The sequence below is a fragment of the Triturus cristatus genome, chromosome 5_2, assembly GCF_964204655.1.
Source record: "Triturus cristatus chromosome 5_2, aTriCri1.1, whole genome shotgun sequence".
Lineage (NCBI taxonomy): Eukaryota > Metazoa > Chordata > Amphibia > Caudata > Salamandridae > Triturus > Triturus cristatus.
In genome coordinates this window covers 983,200,941-983,219,816 of record NC_140588.1, presented here as the reverse complement: position 1 = coordinate 983,219,816, position 18,876 = coordinate 983,200,941, and the positions used below count along the sequence as shown (strand labels likewise).

At 43.9% G+C, this 18,876-nt stretch overlaps 1 protein-coding gene across 1 annotated transcript in view; it reads right to left on the bottom strand.

The window, feature by feature from the left end:
* The window catches only part of MAGT1 (magnesium transporter 1), a 143,918-nt gene that overhangs the window by 102,831 nt on the left and 22,211 nt on the right, over positions 1-18,876 (bottom strand). The window contains exons 2-3 of the mRNA XM_085608234.1: positions 9,241-9,410; positions 4,340-4,457 (exon numbers count right to left, since the gene is read on the bottom strand). Of these exons, the coding sequence (XP_085464360.1) occupies positions 4,340-4,457; positions 9,241-9,410 (288 nt within the window). The remainder of the gene's footprint in view (positions 1-4,339; positions 4,458-9,240; positions 9,411-18,876) is intronic.

Below are 18,876 nucleotides of genomic sequence, written 5' to 3'. Positions count from 1 at the left end.
AGACTCTGGGGCAAAGGTCCCCCAATAATCTGAAATCTGCAATGGTCACTTAAAAGGCTACCATCGGTTTACATTGGCATGGCCACAGTTGTTCAGTTGCCACAGAGGTTAACTGAGTTATAAAACAAAGCTGGAAGGGAGTGAAATACTGTATCTGTGGAAACCTTTGAAGATTAAGCTCTTAGTTGTGAGAACAACTTTGGGATTATTTGTGATGGTTTTCGCAGTATACGTTTATAGGCTTGCAAATACATCTAAAAGAGGGGACAGTGACACAAAGATGTAGGGAGCACACTGCATGCATACCAGCACACAATGTGCCAATATGCACTGTGGTAAATGCACTGCATATTAACACTCACTTTAATGGAAAGTGTTTAGTATTCACCAGTGTTGGTGCAGCCAGTGCTGGGTGTGTCTAGACATGCGTTTCTGAATATTTGCACTTATTTGGTAGAGTTACACCTTAAATTTGGGGGTATATCCTAAAGGACATAGAGTGGTGGTTTCAAACCATTTCTTTTTCCCTAATTAGTGGTTATGTCAATTGCTACAATAGAGACTCGGATTATATAGTGCCACACAAGAGTATGCAAGGGGTTGCCAACAAGTAGCTCAGGAGCTTCTGGTAGCTCACCTGCATCCTTGAAGTAGATTGCAGATATGAAACCAAGCCCAGTACCTCCTTCAGAGAGTCTTCTTATTAACAAAGGCAGCACTGCTCATCTCAAGACCCTTATTCCAGGTTTTATTTTTAGTGCTACTTCAATCTTTCTAGGTTATAAATATTGGTGTTATTTTGGCCTTGTAAGAGGTTGGTTGACCTTCCCCTAGCTGTACGTTGTCTGATTAAAAGTGTGTGTTCTGGGTTCTTGAAGGACTTGTATATATGGAGTGCATGTGAGTGGTGTAGGAGTGATAGAGCGGGTGTGATGAGTTGGGTGATCCAATTCATTTTGTTGTGAATTGTATTGCTGTGATTTTGAAATTATGTAATAACGCAGTGACTATATGTAAGAATTTTATGCTTCGTACTTATGAAAAAGTGTTTGCTATAATGAAAAGAAGAAAAATTGTTAAAAATTAATCAAATGAAAAACATGTAAATGTTTTTTGGGGTGTCTCCACATGGGATTAAGTCCATTGCTGAAAGCATATAGGTTAAGCAGGAAGTGTGATTACTTATTGCAGTCTGTCGTAGGCATTATTAAGCAATATATTTTCATGTAGTTTGTAAACAATGAAAGATAGTTTTGTGATGAACATGAGGGACATGAGGTGGAACTGGAGAGCAAGTACCTGGAGCTAAGCGTATGGTTAGGGCTTACAGAAGCTGTGAATGAGTTACATTTCCCTTTGAATTTGTTTTTCTAGGTTTTATTTTTAGCACCATTTCAATCTTTCTAGGTTATAGATATTTGTGTTATTTTGGCCTTGTGAGAGGTGGGTTGGCCTTCTCCTATTGCTTTTGAGTAGGAAGGAGATGGCAGGTCAAGATTTACACCTTATTTAAAGAGTAATAAGAGAAAACATTTGGCTGCAGGATGCCCTTTACCAAATTCCAAAATGTGTTTCTCATGTTAAATATTTATCTATATTTTATGCAAGACTGGGATAGTCTAGCGATTAACAGCCATTGCTGGTTGCCCAAATCCCATGTAGCTGTATACATTACAGGGAACTGATAATGGGGCGATTCTTAAGCAAACAAACAAGCTCAGAGACACTAGGTTGTGCTACAAATTAGAGCAAGGTGGATTTTTGTGTAAAGCTAGCAGGACTAGGTCTTCAGGTGTTTGGTTATACAGATAATATTTAAAATACACCAAATGTAGACAGCATACCACTTGGCCCATATTCCCTCACTCACAAAATTACGGTGGAGGTAAAAACTATACGGATTGTAATAATGGTCCCTTCAGAACAACATGGGCAAAAAAGGTTAATACATTCTTCCAAGAAATAAATCATTGTATATAGGTAAGTATTAAGTCAATATTTGACAAACCCTAGAACAAATCCAGTAGAAACTCCTCAATCCATTTTCCCTACACTTTAACTTCCTTTTCAAATCATACTTGCAGAATGACCAAGTTAAGGCACAAGAGCAAATGTTTAGACATTTATCTAAATTTTGTAGAATGACCATGGTAAGGCGCAAAAGCAAATATTTAGATATTCATCCAGTTTTAAGTTGTGGGGATTACATCAGGGAGTAATAAGGAGATGAACCCCACTTGGAAGCGGTCATGCAGGACTGGTACAAAAAAAGGTGCATCCCTTTTCAGAACGTTTCAAGGTAGTGTTATTTATAGGTTGAGCTTGCTGCATTTATTTTTGTCTGTAGAAAATGTACTGTGAATCCTTTTGCGTATAGGTGGCAAAATAATTTATCAAAAGCTGGGGTTGTAGGAGAAGAGTGGGCCAAGAAAAAGAAAGGACATCTTTGAGACGCAGTAACAAACTAAAGACTCCTGTTTCACCCAGTGTCCAAAATAACATACTTTGCTACGGATGAACAGCATAACTTTTACAATCTACACTCCTTTTGGAGATACTCATCTTTGGGGTATCTGAAACAAACCCATGACTTTACCACTTAGGGAAATATACCTAGGAAACCATTATAAAAAAAATACATGTTTAAAAAGTAATTTTCAGCTTCTATTATCACCTTGCACCCAAACCTATTAGCAGAAACAATCGTGTAGCTATAGCCAGCCTTTTCCTAGTGACATCATACTGACACCTACTCGTACCACTGATGCAAAAGAAAATATTTACACATACGAACAAAGTTTCTAGTCCTGAACAGTAGACAGCAGAATAATGTATACCATTATCCTATAGAAAAATCTGAAGGTGCAAAGTTACACTTTAGCAATTCAAAGAAATAGGCTTACCTGAAATCAAGATGTGAATAAAAAACAAAGAGGAAAAAATTGAAACTAAAATTGGATGGAAGGAAAATTGCACACTCTTGCGTTAGATCACATAACATCACAAATAGACATTTTACAGCCATAAAGGGAGATACTGGAGTCTTTGGAAGACAAGAGAGATGGAAAGCTGCCAAACGTTTTAGAGGCTAGACCACTAAACTTTCCATGAGGAAACACCTCCTGGTTGGTGGTTACACTTCCAGGGTGATATTTTGGATAGCTGAAGCCCAAAAAGCCATTTCACAATGAGCTCTTCCCTTGAAAGGCTTTGCATAGTTACACTGGTGATTCGCCTTCGCTTTAGCTCGACCTGATCTCTGCTTCCTGCATGTTAATTGTGTTTATCCCTTTTGGTTCCTCCCAGTTACCTATTCTTTACCTCTGGGTGTTCGTGTTATTTGGAGTCTTTACTCCTTTTGCTAAGTTTACCATCTCTTTCAGCTGCTGCTGTTCTACTACGTTTCTGTGATGCTGGAAAGGCTCCGAATAATGTCTGTCAACAGCCCGATTCCGATGGAGACTGGTAAGCGCTATTCTCACTGCTAAATTGCCATTCCTTTGAAATTCATTGATCTGTTAGCAATTCTTTAAATCTACTTAAGTGGAAAGTTCAGCATTCTATTGTGCAGACATCCTGTCCAGGGTAAAAAAAGACAGTTGAAAACATTCCAGCGCCAGAAAGCATTGTGTGTTTCTCTCGAGTTTCTCAAGGATTATTCTAATGGTAGTAGTTTCCTCTTCCATCAGGTTAGAGAACTTGGGCCGGGTGAGAATTCTCATCGGTTTTCCAGCTCGCTGTCTCAAAAACTCGACACTCTGCAACAGCCGTATATAAGTACTTGCAAAACACTTCAAAGAGAATAAAGTGAAAACCAGGTTTTTACAGAACTCCTAAACTTAAATAGTCTAGCATTCAAACAATCAGATAAATGCTTCACTCCTAATGAAGTATCAGGTAACCTTTGCTGCTTGTCTAAATCTTTAAAAACAAATCTCTTCCAGTGACATTAGCAATCTGATTGATTGAACTCTAGGTCATCCCATAACAACTTTAGATAAACATCTTGTACACCAATTCAGGGCTTGCAGTAATAAGTTGAGTCCAGATTGGACTACAACAAACCACTCTTAGTATAACCGAATAGTAGATTCTACTAGCAGTGCAAAGATAGAACTCAGGCGTAAAATTCACCAGCTACAACATTCAACTCTAATGAAGAGAAACGGCCAATTAGATGTACCTGAAGATATAAGTGGCTCTGCTGAACTTGTTTAAAAAAAAAACAGTGCTGCAGGGGAAAGTTATTAAAAGGTTATCTATTTAGATTTATAAAACCAGAATTAAACTACTATTTGCAAAACGGCCCACGTGATAAATACAAAAGATTATGCCTTACCATCTGAAAAACATCTGATCCTTCATCGAAATCCACCATAGCGAAAAACACCTTATTTGTAAATGCACTTGAGTATCTCCAGGAGTTTGCCAAAATCTGGAATTCTTCATCAGCTTGTCTTGGGAAATGAGAGACACCATCAATGAAACTACATCTCAAACAGCAATCATGAATACTTTTCGGTTTTAAAACTCAATCTCTTAAACCTGATCCAGGCCTGCTTTAGTAGCTAAAAGCATGACGTTTTGTGATGTGCAGTATATTTTACACTATGCATGCATTACCTTGAACAATAATATTCAATTTCAATCAAAATTCTTTTACACAAAATAACATACAGCAGATAAACTTCTATGTGTTCAAAATTCCCACTCAAGACTATTAAAATGGCAATTTCTAGAGCCATCGTAGCTTTTCTTAAAATGTATTACACTCCCACAAGAAGCAATTGACTTACGTTTGTTTGAGCACTTGTATAAAAAAAATCCCATCACTGCAGTAGACGGAAACTACTAGATCACTGGGCATGTTCCTTTGCACACATAAGGTTGGTGCTATTTTAATTAAAACTTAAAGAATTAGTTGCCAGAAGAAAGGTTGAGCTAATAGGAAGGTTGGTGGTTCTTTAAAAAGACTATCATTAGCCAGAATTGAAAACTAGATGAGGTGCCAGTGATTTCCTTTTGTACTCCCGCTTTAAATCACCCACTCACCCGCACACAAGCTTAAGATGTGGTCTCAATACAAAAACCCGTGCACCATAGATATGGAGCTCTTGGTGCGGACTCGCTACCATCTTTGTTTTGCAACATATCCAACTTTAAAAGCTACTGTTTAACTGTAAACAAGGAGACAAAGCTGGGTGATGAAAACCTTTTCACAGCAAACACTAAGACAATTGATTTTACTGCACTAGAACTGTACAATCCTTGCCCACAGATTACATCCTTTATTTATATTGGCTGTTTCATGTTAAATTTAACAGGGATTGTAAACAGCTCAGTAGAATTAACTGTTTTGAGGTGTGAAGGAGAACACGATTGTAGTCCTCACTGTTCACACAAGTAGAACAGAACAGTGTTTGCTGAATAGCAACCATAGACATATATTTAGTATACTTTGGGTTTCCAGTGTTGACATTGTGTTTCACTAGTGATACTTTATTTAAAGGTGAAATTAGTGTTCTAGGATATTCCATCTTTTTAGCAGCCCTGATAGTTGCGTGATATTTTTGCTGCTCTTACCATTCACATCATGTCTTAAGGCAAGGCCTGCTGGTATGACCAAGACACCACAAGAGAGTCAAGAAGGCTTGGGAGGACAACTTTTTATTGCAGATATTCTAGCGCTCTGGGGGTCAATAGCTGGGGTCTTAACATCCTGCTCAAGGAGCCAGGGAAAGCTGGCTTAATGCCAAGAAGTACTTCTACTCCCACAAGTAATTGGAAAAGACTACTAAGAAACTACACTTAAAGTGCAACGTGAGCCTCCTCGAGCGGGAAATGCGTGAAATGAACATTCCAAAGAAGTAAGAAACCTCTGTTAATTGTAAGTCACATCATGGTAGATTTCCTGGTCCTCCCAAGCCTGTTCTTGCCTTGATAGAAAAAATAAAAATAAAAACATAGATGTTGCCCACCCCTTTCATGGATTCTTGTAGGACAATGACTGTGGCCGAACCACAAAGAATCAGTACACACTCAAACTTGAGTATGTTATAAAAATGAATGTCTATTATTTGCTAATCTGATATGAAAATATAAATTAGGAATCTCACCATAATACTAAATAAAATATTCTTTCATAAAATAGAACCGCAGGTACATTTATGTGATGTCTAGTGCATGACATTTAATACCTCCTGAAGATCTATTGTGGGCTGAAAGGTACTCATTTAAATGTCTTGACAGGCAGAATGTTCCTCAACCTCCCTCTGCCCCTCTCTAATTATGGAGAGTTTATATTCTTTTCTCTCCACAGCATTTCTATGGAGTTGGTGGGGGCAAAATTCAGCTGAACACAATGCTTTTATTTGAAATATTCGGAGACACAAGTAAATGGAGTACCCAGTTAGTGCAGAATCCAAATCCTGAGCAAGGCCAATCTGCAACAAAAAAACAAGCATTGGCATAGCCAATAGGTCTCGCCTTTGGGACCTTATAAGTGTTTATCCATGCAACAGTTGCATAACTAAATACTTATAAGGTCCCAAAAGCGAGACCTATTGGCTATGCAAAGCGGCCGTGCGGCCCTGAAAGTGATCGCGATCAAAACATCAAAGTGGCCCTGCGGCCGCGAAAGTGAAAGTAATCGCGGTAAAGCGCGGCGCGCGCACATGCACTGTAGCTCTAGGCTGGCCTGGTAGCACTTTTTGGAGCCCTCTCAAAAAGTCTCGCCAGACCAGCGCATGCGCTGGGTCAGGCGAGACCTAATGATCCAGATACACGGCAGCAAAGAAAATGTAAATTCCTCTTCAGAGCACGCATAGTAAAAAGCATATGGCAATGTTTGCATAGAGAACATATTCTACTTGCTTTTCACAAATAAAGCAAGAAAGCCACATTCATTTTAAGGACCCATTATGGGTCTTGTTAATAATCACACTAAAAAAGCTCAAAAACGGTTGCTTTTAACACATTTAGGGCTGATGATATTGCTGAACACATAAAAGAGGCTAAACATGCCTTAACATTAGTTCTGATCAAAACAGTAATAAGAACACAAATATGAACATTAGTGACCTAAACACGTTTTAAGGTTTTATTACATTCATATTTATTAGATATGAATTTATTTTTGCGTTTTAGGCCATGATCGCCATCATTTAGTTATCACAAACAGCAATCGCCCGCCATCAGTGCTGAAGGGTGGATCAGTATTCATAATCTCTTCTACGGGATAACAATAGTCCACTGTTCCCTACGAAAAAATTGGTTTACAATCAGGAGTGATTGCATAGGTACAGTTGAAGTCACTACTTAAAGCAGGTTAAGAAGTTAGATTCCCTTTGTAGAATAAATGTATCTCTTTTTTTTCTTATGATATATACCCAAAATCCCTGGAGTCGTCATGGCGCAGGTGATGCACACTACAAAATTTGTTTTGATTGGTATGCGGGCCACAGCCATTACAAAGGTGTTTTGGAAACATAAGAAAAGTAGAATATAGTTCCAAATATAATTAATTGCTGCGTCAGATAGAGCTGCTACTGACCGAAGGATAGGAATCAGTTTAAAAGGAGATATGTTAAAATAACGATGAGATCCTCTACTAAATGTGATACATTTCTGCAATGATCTTGATGGTTCTAAGGTCTATCGATATTTGAAGTATTAGATACCTTTGTGTGACTTACAGTTTTGAAGAAGCAGCTTCAGCAAAACAAGTGCCAGCTGCCGTCTCAATACTTTTAATTTGCTGTCTTATGTATTGTAAAAGTATTTTGAATCATGTAATTTTATTAAAACATTAACCCTTTAAATTTTTCACTAACAATAAAGAGATACATGCAAACAATAAAACTATACTCAAAACTCAATCAGCGAATCAAGTTATGCAGCGTCTGGTTCTCTGTGCAGAGTTTGGTGCCTTTTAAAAGATATCCAATTTTTTTTTAAAGATGGATTTCATGCTACCTTAACCTCCTCCTGTAACTCTTTGGTGAAAGCAAAACCACCAGATGACTTTATAAGGCAGGTCTTCCAATGTTAAGTCGGCCATGGGTATCCTGGTCTGTGACAGCATCGTAGCATAGGGCAGGAGAAGCAATGGCCTTCACGCACTGGGAAAGATCTCCCAGTGAATCAGAACATCGATTTTTTTGTTTTCCACTTTAAACTCCGTACTTCGAGGATCTGTGTTTGGAAAACAAAGGTTGTGTCAGCCAGTAGGTAAAGCCACCACTGAACAGTGGATCGACTAATTCCCGGTTTCTGCCTAAGCTACTCTATCCCATGGCAGCTGGGCATTAAAACTTTATGATCTTAAAACCCTACCATATTATCTGTCATCCTCCATGAAGCCATCGGTGAAACATCAGTTAATGAGACTACGCTTTGGACTAATCCCCCGGATGGCGTACAAGTATGGACGGAGGTACAAGGCAGATATGCCCTCTGTGTCATTTTTGCAACAACGGGGAAGAAAACTTAATACACGTTTTGTGCATCTGTAGAAACTTACTTCCCTTTCGAAGAAGCCTTAGAGGAGTGTATGAAGAGGGACTCAGCCCAGATGGTCGCCCGATTTGTAAAATTTATGATTAAGATTAACTCAATTTTACAGGCAGATACCATCCATGAACCTCTGCTGTGTCAGCTATGAACTCCCTCCCCTTTTCCTTTAAAAAAAACAAAAAACTCTTTTAAATCGAGAGCGGAAAGTGCTTTTTATGTTCTTTTTGTATGAATTGCAATGATTTTAATTAATTGTGCAAATAAATAGATTTATCTATCTGCCTAAGCTACTCTTCCCATGTCAGTGAAAGCAGTTTTGGTTAAAAAAATAAATAAAATTAGCCCAGCAGCCATCTGTAAATGTGGTGGTGAGAAGTGGTTGGGGTGGTGGAAGTGCTGCCTCTGTCGTCCCGCTGGTAGTCAGCCTATCTGCAAGGCTTAACCTTCTAAATCTTTACTGAACTCCTTGATCATCAAAAGAATCATCAAATACTCATTCTTAACAAAAATATAGAATTATAAATGTCTTTTCATACAGCACAAAAGCATAATTTTTCAGTATTTCACAAATTCCTTTCAAGATCCAAGTCATGTAAGAAGCGACTTCAAATAGTGCATCATTCTCAGCCCACTCTGTGAGAAATTATTTTGCTACACAGTTACGTGAACCAGCTGGTTAAATTTTACAATTGAATTGAGGGGAATGGGTATTGTTGTGTTTCTTACTTGCAAACAGCACACTGTCTGTGGGCCTGCAGGGCAGTGAACATGACGATGACAGAGTAATTCCTTGGTGGTGCTTTTACCAGGCGCCGAAACTTATCTCCATTAATCCGAATAACAGCTCGCTTGCTTGCCCAATCCATCAGCTGCCCAACCTTTTCTGATAATACCATCTAAAACCAAATAAAACATACAGCGTTTAAAAAGATGCATATAAAAATGTTACTTGCCATAGACAGAGAGGCTATAAGAACAGTCACTTTTTCCAACAACTCATGGGATGCTCAGTATGTGATGGGACTGGAATGCTTTGCCACTGAATGCCACAAATGTGCATGGTCCTGTTTGCACTTACGCTCCTACTCCCAGTACGTTAATAGTTGGCTTCTCCTCTAGTTCTTTTTCTCTCACTGCCCAAAAGATTTATGTTGTATATGGCTCTCGCTGAAAACCATTATTGTACATGATAGGTACAAAACCAACTAACACCCTCAAGAGGTGTTACACAGTTCTGATGTTGCAGCAGGAAACACTAGATACAAAGATGATGCTCTGGCGCGCGCGGATTCTCTGCTACTCCTACTCTTTAGAGACCCGAGGGAGCAGGGTTATCGCAGGTGGTGCTCTTATGGCACCAACTGCTGTGCTATCCGACAGCAGCAGGTCTGTGCAGATCCGCCCTGACTGGGCAAAGAAGGGCATCTTGACCAGCAACTCTCACAATGGCAGTCAGCACAGTGCCAGCTCTTTAAGAACGTGGTTTGTGCAGGTTGGGTGAGGCATGAAGAATGGTAAGGGAGCACGGCATATTGCCAGGTACTGCTTTTTGGACCGAGAAGGAGGATTAGAGGAAAGTCTTTCTGAGGGAGGATGGGTTCTCCTAAAGTGTAAGTGATGCCAAGTGTCAGGGAAGGACTCCCAAGGGTGTTGTGGGAGGGTTGCAGGATACCAGGTATTTTTGTTTTATCCGTTTGCTAGAGGATAGTAGGGTGGTTGGCAGGACCCCAGGTACTTTTAAGGTAGGGCTGATGGAGGCAAGAATACATTTACATGGCTTCTCTACTCTGTGCTGCTGGCCTGAACTAGGTGAGAGAATTAGGAGGGCCATACACAACATAAGATTGTAAGTGGGTAGCTATTAATTACGTGTAGTTTTTTTTACTTCCTGATTCCAAGTGACACCATAGACGACTTGCTACTTTTGTCTATTATGTCCCTTTGCAGGCAAGTATTCCTCCGAGACCTAAACACAAAGGCGGTATAAACTACAAATATATATTTTTTTTTTAACATCTCTATGTATAATTTTGTATAAACATTGCACATTTTCACAACATATGGGTCCACAGTTTGTATACTTAGAAATACAATGTTGCACTTGTTCGTCCTCAGGAAGAGAAGTTTAAAGACCAACCCATTCCTCAAAAAAATTCTACTTATTTGGGTGAACACCGTACATTCTAGGACATTTAGCCTGAGTAGCCTTTTATACCATTCTAGTTAGACGTTTGTGTTCTGTTGAGTAATGAATGATGTGTGGGTCTGGTCTATACCCTTTTCTGTTATGTCTCATCATCGCCGTTCTCGTGTAATCTGTTGGTGCTTTTTCTGCCACCTAAGATTCAGTACCATCTCCCCCAAGTATCCACTCTCTTCTCTCCTGGTGACCTTAAAATGAGATTCTTCTTCCAGGGTCCATTCCAATAGATCTTTTCACAGGATGCACCAGCAGGATTCGAGGATGCAGCCAGCACCATTCACAAGACAGTAACATTTTAACTCAGCTTTCACTTTTTGGGCTTCGAAATTACACTGAATAGGTTTGACTGAGACCCCAAGGATGTTGATTGCTAATGAATGCAATCTGTTCACCAACCTCCACCAATATTCACTAGTCACACCATAGGACCGCAGCATACATACACACGCATTTGCAATGTCATTAACTATGCCAATAGCTCAAACTCGTGTAAATGCGAGACCTTTTGCATTGCAAATGCTTGTTCTTCTGGAGATTGGTGCTTTTATTTCTCTGACTTCAAAAGTTAGAGGATTTTATAAAGTGAACTGTGACAGTCATGCTGGGCACACAATATTTAAAAAAGGTTGTAAATGAACAGTACACATGTTTCAAAATATATCACAGTAGTTAGACACACTTTTATAATTCTAAAGTGAGATGAAAGATTTTAATATAATTAAAACAAATCAGAATAGGGGGTGTGGCTAACCTATCCTGAAATCCTTTGCTCCCGCTGGCCCGATTCCTGCCCTGGTGCCATCGAAGTGTTGCTGTGGTGCCCAGCGATCTACCTGCCAAATACGGGGCGGATTGGTGGCGGTGCCCCGAGGCCCGTAACCTCGCGAGTGATTCCGCCTGCAGGACTGTAGCGCCGCGCCGGGCGCGTGCCACGCAAGACCGCTGCTGCGGACTATCTTGGCGAAGCCCCGAAAGTTTACCGGTGAGGCCCATCGTTGCGAGGCGCACTGCCTGGTGACTGACAACAGTTGAGGTGACCCTCCCTGGGGGCCCTGTGAGTGACGGGGGCTGAGTGAATGGTGCGGCGGCCACCATGGTGATCATACGAGCGGGCTGAGGAAGGCTCGTGCGTGCAGGCCCGAGGCGGCCCTGGGGCCTGATTACGGCTACAGAGAACAGTTGCGGGCGGCCTTCCACTTGAAGGGTGTTTCTCTGGGGGCCCCGAGACCGAGTGGTGCCTCATTTGCAAGTGATGCTGATCAGGAGTGGACCGTAGAGACCCAGAGTGGTAGAATTGAACTACCGATCGTCATAGACCTGGGAAAAGGCTATGAAAACGACGGCGGCCCCCCCTCAGGGAAAATAAGAGCGGGCGGGGGACGGCTTGCAATGGTGGGCTAGAGGTGGCCCTCAACTTGGATTGTAGCATCCTATGGACCTGCTGCAGGTGGCCTGATGTTCTGAAGGGGCAATTTATACGTCTCTGGCCCTGCGGCCCCCCACAGGAACATCGCCCGGTCTGGGAGCTAACTGCTGAGACCTGGAGTGGGCGCTACTAGAGGGCCGGTCATCACTGGACACTGGGACCTGGAGAGAGCTGCTGGGGGGCCCCAGGTGGACCAGAGCAGCATTGACCCCTGCAAGGTAGGACATTTGTTACTAGAAGGCTGCGGACATAGTGGAGGTACGGAGTCATCTGTGCGACCTACACGCCTGGAGGAGATACTATTGCCCCGTGGGTCCTTGAGACTCCTGTCCCCCCTCACGACTTGCTTGCTATACGGGAGGGGTGAGACATGCAGTTGTGGAGAAGTGGTCTTCACTGCTAAGGTGAAGTGGTCCTGATCCTATACCAGCCGTCCACGGCTGAGAAACTGGTGTGCACTTTCCTTCCTGCCGCACTCACTACGTGACAGACCTAGTCAGATACCCCTCTGTGTAGGGTGCTTCCTGCGAAAACCGACAGGCCTGGTGAAGGTTTTCACTGCAGGCGGTGGGGAGTAACAGTGGCACCCTGATCTTCAGTGGTGCGAACGTGACACAGAAAATGGCGTCCGGCCGCAATAATCGGACGACGACCCAGACCAAGCTGGAGAAATTTGCTTGGCAGAAACAGCAGGCCGAAGACCGAACAGAGGCAGCGACCCCAGGTGACGCTACGGAACCCTCGAATAAAGAGCTCCTCGAGGCATTCATGGCGATAAGGAGCTCCCTTGAGGTACGAATCGACACGGTGGCCCCGGATGTGGCGCTGATCCGAGAAAACATGAAGAAAATAGCAGAGAGGGTGGGCACAGTAGAGAACACCGCCAGGGAACTGGTCACTGACACTGCCCTACTCAAGAAACAAGTTACTGAACTGCGCTCTTCTCACGAGGCGATGGCCCTGCAGCTGGACGATTACGAAGGTAGAATGCGGCGGAACATCATCCGCATTATTGGCGTTCCGGAACGCGCAGAGGGACAGGCAACTGACCTTTTTGTGGAGGAACTGGTCCTTAAGCATCTACAACCCAGAGGACTCTCCAAATGTTTCACGATTGAAAGAGCTCACAGAGTGCCTGGGGGCCGTCCGAGGCCGGGAGCGCCCCCTAGGCCGCTTCTGGCATGGGTATTCAACTTTCGAGACCGCGAAGTTATTCTTCAAACGGCAAGGGAGGCCACGCCATTTACCCTTGAGAACAGCAAGATTCTCTTTTTTCCGGACTTCTCATTGAGAGTGCAGAATCAGCGCCGAAGTTTCCTAGAGGTAAAGCGGCCCCTACGAGACCAAGAAGTAAAATATGCAATGATGCTCCCCGCCAAACTGCTGGTGGAAGCCAATGGGAAATCGTGGTTTTTCACTCGTCCTGAGGAGGCCTGGGACTGGCTTGATGGCTGGCGTACGGTCGAAAAGAAAGGGAAGAAGGCATTCTCAGCAGCGGATAATCACGCAGACTGGCGCCAGCAGAGGCGACCTCATCCACATTCTGATTCGGATTCCCAGGGACGTACAGGAGGGAGCTGAACTGGTGATTGGTAAGACTGTATGGGGTCGACCCTGGCCTCTTGAGGCCCTCGGGAACACCTTGGCATATGGTCTCAGAGCCATGGCCTCCCGAACACGAGATCACAGATGTTTAGTTTTGGGGGGGCAGGGGTGGATTCTAGGTGCATATGTGATGTGGATGGTCCTGGTTCAGGGGACTGTCCTGACGTTTGATTAGCCTATTTATGTCTCTGATTGATATTATTGCTCTATATGTTTAACCATACTGATGGTGATTGTTTTTCTCCTGGGATTTGTTGCTGCACTACTTCTGAAACCGTGGGCGCCACATGACGTGTAATGAGGACCGTACCGGGCCTCTGTGCTATATACTGTTTTGGGGGTGGGGATCGGGCCGGGGAGGGAAGCATGGCCTATGCAACAGTGGAAGGATGGGGGTGGGGTAGCTCGCGTTCCCTGGAATTGTTTATGGGTGGGCGACAGGCACTCTGCATGTTGGGGGTGGCGGGAGGATTTAGTCCCGTTAAGCAGGGAGGCAGGGAGGGGGGTGAGCTCTTTGGGCCGGAGACAAGTTTGAGTTTAATCTGTTGGGGGGGTGCACTATGGGGTATTTTGCAGCAGGACAGAATGGTTGCTTGTATATGTACATCTTAGCTGATATCTATGTTCAGATCGCGATAGGAGAGATTAAATGCTTTGTGTTCGACATTGAAGGCCTAGAGGTTGCCCAGATGGAGGCAGTGGAGGGTGTGCTGCACTATGTATCCTCCATGGCTATCGCTCTATCAATATCTGATGCAAATGGCGAAGGGTCAGGGACTTAAACCTACCACTTGGAACGTCAACGGGTTGGGAGACAAAATTAAGAGAAGTATTGTGTTGCAGTATGTCCACCGCCAAGGGCTTGATTTGGTGTTGCTACAAGAAACCCACTTAATTGGTCATTCTTGAATGGCCCTCGATAGGAAAGGGTATTGAATGCTGGCACACTCGGGTTTGACTACAGGATCCAGGGGTGTGGGGGTCCTCCTTCTCAAAGGCTGTCCATATGCGATACAAAATACTTGGGCGGATCCACAGGGTAGATACGCAGCTTGCACAGGTATGTGGGAGGGCAGAGTTCTTAATGTTATTTCTGTATATGCCCCACCGGGTCTGAAAAGATTGACATTGACGGATGTGGGTAAACTTTTGCTAAACTTACCTGTGGGGACATTGGTTATGGGGGGTGACTTTAACCTGACGATGGATGGTCTACTAGATAGGTCCCCGCCCAGACGTGACTCAGCACACTGTTCCCAACTACGGGATTTTATTGACGCCTTGGGGATGGTGGATATCTGGAGATGTTCGCATCCCCACGACACACGCTTCACGCTTCACGTTTCAGTCTGGTGTACACGTCAGCCAATCACGCATTGACTATCTGTTCACACATTCACACAAATTTTCTGATTCTGCGTGTTTGGCGCGGGGGTATTAGATCATTCCCCTGTGTTGACAGTTCTCGGTACACAGCGCCCGCCGCTGCCTGGTCCAACTGTGATTCAGCCTTGGGCACTAAGGATCTCACATATCAGAGAAACCTTGCGGAAAGACACTGATTATTATTTTGAAGAGAATATAGGCTTGGTTCAGTCGGCAATTACACTATGGGGGGCATACGGTGCAGTAATCAAGGGGAGAGCGCTTTCTGTGATGGCGGGCCACAGGGCTGAGTGTCGTCGGAGGGTGTTGAAATTAGAAATCGAGATCCTGGGCCTTGAGGATGCCATTTCCCGGGACCCAGACCCCGATACTCAACACCTGCTGAATATAAAAACACAAGATTATAGACAGTTACTCCTAGAGGACGCCAATAGACGTGCTCTGGCCACCCGGCATCGGATATACGAACAAGGAGAACGAACCGGCAAGTTGCTAGCATGGCTGGAACGCAAAGAACAATCAGCAAGATGGGTGCGTGCAGTCAAGGGACCGGATAACGGTTTGATTACAAACCCACAGGGCATTGCTGAGACCTTTGCAAATCATTATAAAACAGTATATGGTACCCCGCAAGAGTCACAAGCTTCGATGGCGGTGAAACTCCTTGCCACTGTCAGGGTGACGTGTCTCTCTGAACAGCGTAGGGAAGCGTTGGACGTTGACCTATCGGTTGAGGAAATTTGCAAGGCAGTTCAAGACATTTGCGCGGGTAAAGCGATGGGCCCTAATGGGCTCCCGATTGAGCTATTCAAACCTATGGCTTTCAAATTAGCACCCCCACTTGCTCAATTTATATAACGAGAGCTACGAAAACACCCTCCTCCCGGATAATAGCCGAGCGGCCACCATCGTGGTCATCCATAAACCTGGTAAGCCGGTAGATAAGTGCGCCTTGTATAGACCCATTTCTCAGATTACGGTGGAGGCTAAAATTCTAGTTAAACTGTTGGCGACTCGTCTGCTCCCCTATCTTACTGACTTGATTCACCCAGATCAGTCGGAATTTATGCCGGGACGGAACACAGCGCACAATCTGCGTCAAGTGCATGGTGTACTAGGCCTTGTGGACACGCTGGAGGAAGAAGCGATTTTGCTTGCGCTTGACACCAAAATGGCATCTGACACCATTGCATGGGAGTATTTGTTTGCAGTTCTTGCCCACATCGGGTTCGGACCCAAATTCATTGGGTGGGTCAAACTGTTATACACGCAACCCATGGCTCACGTTTCAGTAAACAACCATCGCTCTGCTCCTTTCCCCCTATGTCGAGGCACAAGACAAGGATGCCCGCTGTCGCCGCTCCTTTTCGCTATGGTTCTTGAGCCTCTGGCGGTTTGGATAAGAGGAGACCCAGGTATAATGGGGCCTTAGATGGACGAATGATCACGAAGACCGCATATCACTGTATGCGGATGATATTCTGCTTTATCTTGCCTCACCGACGCACTCACTCGGCCGTGTACTTAATATTTTTCATATTTTTGGGGCGCACTCTGCGTACCAGATAAACTGGTCTAAATCCCAGATGTACTCCCTTTGGGGAGATCCACCGCAGAGTCCTCGAGGATATGATATTCTGGTGGCGGCCCAAGGCTTTCGTTATTTAGGGATTTTTATAACCACCAATGCCACACTATTTTTTTAACAGAATCTGTTGGGGCCGTTACAGAGATTTCGCTCGGATGTCACGCATTGGAAGACGCTCCCCTTTACTCTGCTAGGACGTACGTCTTTATTCAAAATGCTCGCTCTGCCACGCCTTCTTTACGCCCTACAAAACACTCCCATTCCGGTTCCTAACACCTATTTTTTGCAGATCGCAACAGCAGTGAGAGATTTATTGTGGGACAGTAGACCGCCTCGAATAGTCATGGCCAAGCTTACTATGGGATGGTATTATGGGGGTATTGGACTACCAGATATGCGCCTCTACTATCAGGTTTCACAGCTTACGGCCATCAATCAATGGAAGTTTGGGCGACATGATGATCCCAGCTTTCGCACCAATCATTGGTTGATGGGAAAGGGGGGCTACAATAGAGCGCTATATACAAACCACAGGAAATTGCGCCTGACAGGTCCTGCGGCGCGTACGGTGGAGGTGTGGCATGGTGTACAACGGCGGATGGGTTGGCAGGGGCGCCTAACAAAGGCTACCCCTCTATGGGAACCAGTCATTCTGGGACGCCTTAGTGCCTATGTGGGGTTTGATAAATGGGATATGATCGGGATCTCCATGGTGGGAGATATGTGGATTAAGGGCAAGAAGGCATCGTTTATGGATCTCCACACCAAATATCAGCTAGCACCATCGGAAGGTTTTCGATATCTCCAGATCAGTCATGCCATTGACTCCGCCCTCCCTAAAGATACCTCCCTTCCAGACTCCTCTCCCCTGGAGGACAGGCTCTTGCCGGATCCTATGAATCGCAAGGCCATCTCTCTCACATATAAGAAGATGATCAATAATCGGGCCGATCAAACATTGAAACGGAGGGCGAGCTGGGAGGTTGACCTGGGAGAACTAGCCGATGAGGACTGGATAGAGGTGTTGTCCTCACCCCGGGAAGTAGCCATCGCAATGCGACTTCGCCTGGTCCAACTTAAAATTTTCCTCCGGGTATATTTTGATGCCACACTGCTATACCGGTTGGGTAGAAGACCTGATGCGCTCTGTCTCTAACACTGTAATCAGACTGGTACGTTCCAGCATATCCTGTGGGACTGCCTTCACATACAAAAATACTGGACGGACGTCACCAGACAATTAACTAGGACTTGTGACAAACCTATCCACATGACTCCCACTTTATGTCTCCTCAATATCTGGGAGGCAACGGACCTCACACAAGCAGAACAATCATGGGCCACGATCAGGTGGAGTATAGTGAAATGGAACATTGCTCAGAAGTGGGGCGTAGACACCATACCACAGCTGAGAGATTGGGCAAAAGATATGGACCACGCCATGATTGCCGAAAAAGCAGTATATAAAAGGTAGGGGATGTCCACGCAAATGGGATCACAAGTGGGGGCGATGGAATAAATATAGGGGGGAGATATGTGTTTCTCCGACAGTGGAACTGAGGAGGGAGATACTCCTGGGGTTAGAGGAGGGGGACGACGAGATGATGACACATAACGTGGGAATTCGGGAATAGATATGGACTGGTGTAGTTACCTGACCCAGGGACATGGAAGTCACCCGCTTAAAGATGGTTACGATGTTACTGGCACGTGCTCCTCTCGGAGTTGATGTTTGGAAAGGTAATGCTGTACTCCTATGACCGTTTTTGCCTAAGATGTCAATGTAATGTCATTATTGCTGCACATTGGTTCTAATAAAAATTGTTATCATTTTTTTTTAAAGCAGAATATGATGTGCTAATGATAAATATTTTCTGAAACCTGATTTCCATAGATTGTTTGTATCAGTACAACTGTAGGGCAGTGGGAAAGATTGTGGACATTTCATTAGAAAATGTCTGTCTGTAAATGCACTACTGCATCATTCTTTAGTGATATATTTATTAAAAGTGAGTTTTTAAATATGAACTGAGAAACATTCCTGCCCCCCACCATGATGACAATTCCATTAGTGAACTAAGAGGCAAGTTAGGGATCGTGTCTACCCTATATGTGGACTAGATTTTTATTATACATGGATGCTAAAATTCAGCC